Source organism: Stomoxys calcitrans, chromosome 3 (assembly GCF_963082655.1).
Source record: "Stomoxys calcitrans chromosome 3, idStoCalc2.1, whole genome shotgun sequence".
Taxonomy (NCBI): Eukaryota; Metazoa; Arthropoda; class Insecta; order Diptera; family Muscidae; genus Stomoxys; species Stomoxys calcitrans.
This window is the reverse complement of record NC_081554.1, coordinates 119241573-119251251: the sequence shown is the minus strand read 5'-3', so window position 1 is coordinate 119251251 and position 9679 is coordinate 119241573. Positions and strand designations below refer to the sequence as shown.

Genomic DNA, 9679 nt, shown 5'->3' with positions numbered 1-9679 from the left:
TTTAAATGAACAGTTTCTCCAAGTCAGACATATCAACGAATTATTGTTCAAATGGTTTGTAGGGTTCACTGGGAATTTGCAATCCTGCAGAGCAATTCCAACATCAGTAGCAGACCAAGCGATGGTTGTGGTAAGTGACCACCCATTCGCTAAAGGAAAAAAGTAAGGGAAAAATTAAAAAAACCGCATAAAAGTATGCAACGCATTTTTGTGTTCAATTTATAATTATCATTTATTTACTTCACACAAAATTATGTGAATATTTAATTCGCACTCCATCAGCATCATCATCATCATCGTAATATACATGTACAATATACAATACAATATACTTTTCTATATAGTATATGGTCGTATATAAAAAAACTTCTTATAACTATAATAATCATCATTGCTACAATTATCGTTAATATAAAACCTCACGCATTTGTGAGGGCCGCCGTGAGGGGCGTGAGTAGGTGTGGTAGTGTCGTTAGCTTAATGGGCGAGAGCATACAAAAGATATGCACTCTATTTAATAATTATCACTATTATTCGTACTATGATGAACATCATTTTAATTTAAAAAAAATAAATAAAATAAACAAAGAAAAAGATCACCTACTCACTCTGCCACCTTTGGCTTCCATCACAAATGGACACACGCACTTACAACTAATGTATGTATATAAAGTATGAACTGAACTGAACGAATTGAACGAGCATTCCACTCAGAATATAAAACGAATCACTTTACAATTGGACACCAAAGCAAATTTGAATACAAAAAAAAACTCAAATTTCTAGGGAAAAATAATAAAATTATGCTACCAATAAAAGCAATTTTTACAGGATATTAATGTAATTGGTATTACATGAGCTTCATTCAGTTGTCTGGTTGCAATGACTTAATGAACGCAACAACCCGATAACTTCAGTGATGGGTGATAAATAGTGAGAGAATGGGTGTGGCGTTATTTACAAAAAAAAAAGATGTGGTCAGATGTTATTCAATCAATCGATTCGATCAATATTACAATACAATGGAAATGGAAGATTTATGGGCTTAAAACAAAATGTATTTACTGCACATCTTAATGCTAAATTTTGGTAATGAAATGCATTTGTTAAACCTATCATTATTAAACAACAACAATTGATTACGTGATTAAATAAATCTAAACTATATGAAGTAGTTCCTCCTTATTTAACGTCGTCAGGAAGAAAGCGAGTGTGAGTATGGAAAGTGAAATGCAGCCCCTCGGCTGCCATTTGCTGCCTGCAAGAAGGCACAACTACACGTAACGTGTTATTTGAGCATAGAACTCAGATAGGCAAGCATGAAGCTGTATAAATGACGGACGCTCCGCAGGCAGGAGAGCCCAACAATAGGCCATTATTGTGAATCTGAAAAGGTAAGAAGAAGAAAACAAATATTCCAATTAGAGATGTGGCAACAACATTACTAAATTAGATAAGTAAATAGAGATATTTCACATGAGATTCGACATTGAGAAGGCGAACTTTTACATATATGCATTGGATGTATGTTACTAAATCATATTTTAAAAAAAAAAATACAGATTGCTCGGACTCTACAAAATAATTGAAATAATATTTTTTTTTTTTAAATAATATATGTAATTTTTTTTTCATAAAATAAGCCAAGGAAAAATTTGTTTCGGAAAAAATGTAAAAAATTTCTCCTTTCTACAACTTTTATATTTCGATGAAAAAAGAGGAAGGTGTCATAATATTAGTTTTATTACATTTCAAAATTTAGTAGAACAAAGAAAAAATTAAAAAATATATACATCTTTTCAATTTTTTTTTGTTTGATATTATATAAAGTGTCTGTCTTTTTTTCCCAACCCCGGTTTCTCGGGTACCATGAAATTTTGCATTTTTAAACTTTGGGAAAGAGGGAGGGTCCACTCCCCTTCTTATACCGATAAATGAAGTATTGCAGATTTACCACAGGAGTATTATGCACTTTCTGTGAAATTTTCATGAAAATCGTTTCAACTAAGTCTAAATAAATGGAACACACAAACAAATGAACAAATATACAGTGGGAAGCAAAATTAAGCGGATATTTCACTTTTTGCATTTCTTTGGAATATTAAAAGTCAACAAGTTAGAATGTGCTAAGTTTTTCCGGCTCGAATCTTGGTTACCAAACACAATGGATTCCGCTAAAAATTTACCCTTATTAACAGAGTTTGTGAAGACTTTTATGGTGAAGACTCTTGAAAGGTTGATAGAAATATTTCACAGGGCAAAGATCCCTGGAGATCGCCTGTCGCGGCAGCAGCATGCATATAGTAAAGGCAAATCCACTGAAACAGCCCTTCACGACCCATTATTGTCTCTGGAAAAAAGGCGTAAAAGTGGTCGTGTATGCTGATGACGTAGCAATTGCGGTTAGGGGAAAGTTTCCCAGCACTCTAAGAGATATGCTTCAGGAAGCTCTACGTGCAACAGCAAAGCCGGCTACCGAAAGTGGTCTGGGTATAAATCCGTGCAAGACAGATGTAGTTCTTTTCAGCAGGACATACAAGTTGCCTACAGTGGAACCTGTCTCCTTGGGTGGAGAGAATGCTCCATTTACAGAAAGCGCAAAATACCTGTGTGTTTTGCTAGACAAGAAATTGAAATTGAACAGACAACCAGGCAGCCATTAAATCCCCGGAGAACGTATTTCTGAACACAAAAACCGCCCTCGACTTTCGCAGATCTCTCAACGAGATGGCTGAACAGTTCAAAATTCCTCTGTTCTAGGTGCAGGCCCACAGAGATATCCCAGGGAATTCTAAAGCAGACGAGCTTGCAAGACTAGGAACTACCCTACATATTCCAGGGATACTGGAATCTGTGGGTATGCCACTAGCGACATGTAAGCTAAGTTTGCAGGACCAGGCCCGAAGGGCAACGAATGATAGATGATCACAAAGAGGGGGCTGTGAGCATTCCAAAACTATGTGGCCTTATCTAGACTTGAAGAGGTCTACTGATTTACTGTCACTGGGTAGTAAATCAGTAGAACAGAACAGACGTCTCAGTCATTGTGTCCGTCATGACAGGTCACTGTCTAATCGGAGGTCACTGTCTGTGAGGACATCGACGAAGAAGAGACTATAGGACACCTTCTGTCTGTGTGTCCCGCGCTAACAGTTAAAAGGAGTTCCACTTTCGGTTCTCATTTCTTTGAGAACCTGTCTGATTTAGCGGATGTGAACATTCGCAAGTAATGGGGTTTTTAAAGCGATCTGGATGGTTCACAAGGCATCTTCCTTCATCTTTTTCTGTGGTATCACAATGGACGAAAACGTCCTGTTGAGTCTGATGGCAGACTGCCACTTAAACCTAACCTTACCTAACAAAGTTTGTATTTCAATTATTTTGTAGCAATCAAATCGGGAATTGATTGAGGCTTTAATGGCACAAGAATTCACATCGGGATATCTTATATATACTTAGGGCAACCGATATCACCATATTCACCGATTCGGATAAAACTTGGCACTGATGTTGTAAGTTAAATTTCAGCAAAAATCAGATGAAAATTTTGGCTTCAAACCGCTGAAGAAGTCAAATCCTACATCTGTTTATAAACCGGTTCGCATAATGCTTGAAATGGATGCTGGAAGTCGTAACTCAAATCTTTGTTCCAAATTTCAGCCAAATCGGATGACAATTGAGGCTTTTAGGGGCTCAAGAAGTCAGTTTGGTTTATATGGGGGCTATACCTGTTTGTGAGCCAATCATACTTGGCATGGATGCTGGAATCATGGAATCATACTTGGCATGGATGCTGAATGTCATAGCGCAAGTCTTTGTTCCAAAGTTTAGCCAAATCGGATGAAAAATGAGACTTCCAGGAGCTTAAGATGTCAAATCGGGGGATCAATTTATATGGGGGATATATCTAAATCTGATATAACCCATTTGCAATCCCTAATGACCTACATCAATAGTACGTATATGTGCAAAATTTCAAGCTGTGCCAAGTACGGTTCACATCGGTCTATAACCTGACATAGCTCCGGTTTTTCGATTATCCTTGTTCAGTTTCTATAAGCTATAAATCTTGCTGGTTTGATGGAAATTTGGGATGTAGATGGACATAAGTTTATGTCCTTCAACTAAACACAGTTGGTACAAATATTTAACTAGTAATCAACTTGTTGTGCGCTCCAAATACTAAAAAAGTTACCTCTTAAAAGAAAATCTAAGTTGGTGGGTTCCAAAGATTCGGCCCGGCCGAACTTAGCACGCTTTTATTTCTTTAGTTCTATGCTCTTCCAATTATCATGACTTGAAAATCAATACTGAAAATTAAAAACATAGAAGAAAAGTTCCCGCAAAAAATAGGGGAACAATTTCCAAGATACCTTTTACGTCATTCCGTTTGTAACACATACAAACATTAATCAGAGACCCAACAAAATGTATATATTCTTGATCGTCTTGATATTCTAATGTAGCCATGTCCTTCCGTCTGTCTGTCTGTCGAAAACACGCTATCTTTCGAAGGAGTAAAGCTTGGTGCCTGAAATTTTGTAAAAAGATTTCTTAAAAGTGCAGGTCGGTTGGGATTGAAAATGGGCAAAATCGGTCCATGGTCTGTATAGCTGCCATATAAACCGATCTCGAGCCCCTAGATTTCTTGAGCCTATAGAGAGCACAATTCTTATCCGATTAAGCTGAAACTTTGTATGAGGTGTTTTGTTATGGCTTCCAAAAATTGCGCTAAGTATGGTCTTAATCTGTTCATAACCGGATATAGTTCACATGTAAACCGATCTCGGATCTTGATTCTTCAGCTTACGGAGGACGCAACTTTTATCCGATTTGGCTGAAATTTTGCACAGCGACTGTTGCATTAGGTTGAAAAAAGAGTACGGATATTAATCCACCCCATGTCACTATGAACGTACGCCAGTAGTCAACTTGGTGTTCCCTATAGGTACTAAAAAAGGAACCTCTTAAAACAAAATCTAAGTTAGGAATTCCGTACTACTTACAAAATCCTTATTTGTTTTCTTTCCATAGCACTCCCCTAAGTTGGTTCATATCTGGTGTTGTGTCCCCACCTAAGTGCCGGTATCTGTTAGACGCGAAAGCCGGGCAATGGCAAGGCAAATGCTCCAACGTCTCATCATTTTCCCCGCATGCCCTACATATGCCATCACTGACCGCACCGATTTTACATTAGTGAGCTCGTAGTCCTAAGTGTCCCGTTATGACACCAGAAGCTATACTTACCTCCTTCTTACTTCTTTTCAGTAATAGTTTCGTCCCCTCAAGATCCAGATCACCCCATCGGATTTTCGCCGTCCTACCGACTGTTTCGCTGTTCCACAGTGTTACATGCGCGTTTGTCGTCCACGCTCTTAACTCGATCTGCGTCGACCAGAAAGGCTTCAGGTTAGCCAAGTTTATTGATGGCAGTTCTCTGGCCTTCTCCGCCAAATCGTTTGCCCTTTCATTTCCCCTTACTTCGTTATGGCCCGGCACCCAAACGATGCGGCAGCGACTCTTAAGACTTTCAACATAAGTGCCAAGTATGGTTTGAGTCGATCCATAACCTCATATAGGCCCCATATAAACCGATCTCCCGATTTTAGTTATTGAGCCTATAAGGCGCAATTCTTATCGTATTTGGTTGAAATATTCAACAATGACTTCTACTGTGGTATCCAACATCTGCACCGAGTATGGTCCGAATGGGTCCATTTCTGATATAGCTCCAATATAATAGCAATTCATATTTATTATCCTTTTTTTTGCGTATAAAGAGATATCGGGCAAAGAACTTGTCATATGCAACCCATGGTGGAGGGTATATAAGATTCGACCCGGCCGAACTTAGCACGCTTTTACTTGTTTTTAATAAAACGTAGACCATTTGAGGTATTTAGAAACTTTACTCTCGGCTTGAAGTACAATCACAACATTAATGAATGTTGGGTCTGAACTTTTCCAACGTCGTCGGTTTGTTGGCATAGATCAATGGCTTGATGTAGCCCCAAAGAAAATAGTTTAGAGACGTCGAATCACACGAACGTGGGGGCACTCAACTGAGCTATTTCTTGACACAACAGGCTCATCAAACGTACTATTCAATAAATCGTTTGCTTTGTGGTAAGTGGCACCGTCCTGTTGAAACCACATGTCATCATATCTTCCAATTCAGGTCAAAAAAGCAAACAGTGAGCATGGTGCGGTACCGTTGTCCACTAAAGATATTTTGCGCGACGATGACGTTCTTTAAGTAGCGATCACCGACTCCGAATTTTGGTAGTAAATTTTTATGATTTGCAGACGTAGTTCGTTCGTGTACATGATGACAATGTTGAGTTTACTGAATAAGTTAACGGTGCTAGTTCGATGATTAGCTTTAGAGCGCCTCTTGAGCCCCTATAGGAAGTGTATATAAGTAAGGCCCACCCGAACTTAGGAAGCTCATACTTGTTACTTTTTACGTTCTTCATCCTCTTGATATTCAGACGCCGTTTAGAGATGTCCATCCGCCTCACTGTCGAATGCACGCTTACTAACAAAGGAGTAAAGATAGCCGCTTCAAATTGTGCACAAGTACTTTCTTTAAATGTTGGTCGGTGAATGTGACATATCGGTTTTGATATAACTGCTGTATAAAACCGATCTGGGATCTAGACTTCTCTAGCCTATAGGGGGCGCAATTCTTATCCGATTTGGCTGAAATTTTGCACGCAAATTATTACAATGGGTTCCAAAAGCCGCGCTAAGTATAGCCCAAATAATTATAATCTGATTTAGCACCCATATAAGCCGATCGCCCGATTTAACTTCTTGAGCTTCTAGAGGGCGCAATTATTTGGTAGAAATTTTAAACATGGTATTTTTTATGTATGTATCTGTAGGTCTATCTCCGATATATTTGAAAAATGAATTCAAAGAACACCGTTACTTTTTAATTCTACAGCTGAAATTTTGGCTATTAGCCAGTTGTCATATTGTGGACTGTTTCATGCATTACGAAGAGATCATTTTCTATGTAATTTTTGATGCAAATGGGACCCATTTCCTTCATTCATTTGACTGACAGATTAATTTCATAATTTATGTATCAATAAGGTAAAATGTAATTTCAACGACCCGAAAAATATTTTTGCTCAAATAAAATATATAAATTGCAGCTTTCTTTTAATTTGATCCCCTGATTTTGCGTTCATATAATGTTCTATTCACTGCCCGAATTGTTCACAGAATATGTGGAGGTCTTCTTTTATAGTTCACCCCGATCAAAGTTAGCGAGCCACAATAAGTGATGATGCTTTTCAACGTTTTCATTCCCTCCACCACAGGATGGGGGTATACTTACATCGTCATTCCGTTAGTAACATCGAATTAATGATCTGGAACCCAACAAGGTATATATATTCGTCATTCTGAGTTTAATTAGCCATGTTCATCCGTCTGTCTGTCTGTCGAAAGCACGCTAATTTTCGAAGGAGTAAAGCTAAGCGCTTGCAATAATGCTTCTTGTTAGTGCAGCACCTGCAGGTCAGATGGGATTGTAAATTTAGAGTGCTTACGATTTCGCCCTCTAGATTTGTAGTATTGTGCTATGACTTCCAACAGCCAGGCCCAGTATGGTCGAAATCTGTTGATAACCTGATATAGCTGCCATATAAACCGATCCCCCGATTTAGTTTCTTGAACCGCTAGAGGTTGCAATTACAATATGAACGTGGTATGTACATGTACGGTCCATATCTATAATTTGATATAGCTCCCATATATTTGAAAAAGTTATTCAAAGAACTTGTCACATACGATCTATGGTGGAGGGTAAATAAGATTCGACCCGGCAGAACTTAACGCGCTTTTACTAGTTTTTGCTAATTTTCTCAACGAAGTGTTTTGGATTTTCACAAAAGTAGTGAAATAGTGAAGGTAAAGTGTGTGATAGATTTCGAAAGAGCTAATTAGCTTGGAGTAGCACAGTAGTGTTACAAATGAATGAAATTGGAAAATAATACTTACAATTCATCGGGACAGTTAAAAGGCTGGGCGAGCCTGTAGCCATCTCTGAGATAATGCTCCATTTCGAATGGATCCACTTCAGCATATGGTTGTTTGGCAGATGTACACAATTCCCACATAAGTACACCGAATGCCCAAGAATCACTAGCTTCGGAGAATTGTTTATGTTGCAATGCCTCCAACGACATCCATTTCACAGGACGATTTTCACTATCGCCGAGGCAATTGTAATCGCCAGGAAATAGATCTCGTGACAGAGAACTATCTGACAATTTTACACGCAGTTGATCATCGATGCTGTTAGGATAGAGAGATAAAAATTGGGAACTTAGAAAATATCAAGGAGAAAATTTTAAGTTATTACGATAAATAAAATATAAATAACTAAAATAAGTCTACGTTTTTCCAAGCAGTAATTAAGAACTATAAAATTAAAAAAAAAGGAAATTAGCTTTAAGTAAAATTGGTTGAATATTTCTTTAACTCTGCTCTACTTACACACAATTTCTCGTCGCAATATCTTTGTGCACCACACCATGGCTATGCAAGTGACTCAATGCTGTGGACAAGTTTGAGGCCATCATTACAATCTGAATGGTGGTAATAGTCCGTGCACAGGAGGGATCTAACAAAAATATTTTCAAGTTACGCGTGTTGTTCATGGCAGGATATAAAACAAACGGAGTTGTGTGATCCTCGATTGAGACTCCTAAGACAGATAAAATGCCGGGATGTGAAGCACCATACAGAGACATGCCTTCTTGCAGCAAAAGGGAAACCTGCATTTGGCTTGCATGCTGGGCCACCGTCTTAACCAAAACGTCCTGGTTGTCATTGTAGGAACCGCGATAGACCCTGCCAAATGTGCCTTCCTGCAGAAGACTGGACAAGCGGACACGACAACGTTCAACAGTTAATTCTGATATACGGCGATGTAGCTCCTCCGGCTGCTGGGGTTCCATTTTGCGTGGCAGCGTAGTATGGATGGGGGCAATTATTGACGGTGTTATATAGGAGGCTGACTGACAGGGAGGATTTGTATTAAGCCTTTGAAAACTAGAAGTTCTCATAGGTTGACCATGATTCTGACGTTTGGCCGAACCTCGTACACAATAGGCGGCTAATAGCAATATCAAAACTAAAGCCAGTGCCAAGACACAGCCCACTACTAGAGTAATCAGTCCAGTCTGAGGTTGTACTACAGTCTCCAAGAGAAGAGGATCATCCATGTTTGTTTCATCTTCCTCGGCGAGCAAACAGATCTTCTTTCTTCTAAACACCAAGTGGGTGACATTGTTCAAGGCTCTATTGAGAATTACCTCAATCGAAATGGTGACATCCACCTCGGCAGCCCTTATTCCCGAACATTTGAGGCTAATCGAGAAGGTCTTAACCTCGGTAGGGATCTCTCCAATTTGTGAAATATTTATGGAAGGCCTAGGCAACACTGCCTGGTCAGAGGTCACCACGCTAATGCTGTAAGGCAGAGTTCTGCCAGCCAAACTTTGCCAAGTGAAGCTGATGTCGCGCACATTCGCCGGCACAGGAACAATGAAATTCAGGGCGTAGTTATTTATGTGACCATCACGTACGTAATAAACTTCAGCGGAAACACCTGAAAGAAAAAAAGAGAAAACATGGAATGTTGACCATTATTTTTATTTTT

The 9679-nt window shown here is 38.9% G+C and overlaps 1 protein-coding gene across 1 annotated transcript in view; it reads right to left on the bottom strand.

The window, feature by feature from the left end:
• Positions 1–232: 232 nt before the first annotated feature.
• LOC106092464 (tyrosine-protein kinase Dnt) overlaps positions 233–9679 on the bottom strand; it is a 131677-nt gene continuing 122230 nt past the window's right edge. The window contains exons 2-4 of the mRNA XM_013259338.2: positions 8512–9628; positions 8014–8310; positions 233–1386 (exon numbers count right to left, since the gene is read on the bottom strand). Coding sequence (XP_013114792.1) covers positions 1275–1386; positions 8014–8310; positions 8512–9628 — 1526 coding nt within the window. The 3' untranslated portion in view covers positions 233–1274. The remainder of the gene's footprint in view (positions 1387–8013; positions 8311–8511; positions 9629–9679) is intronic.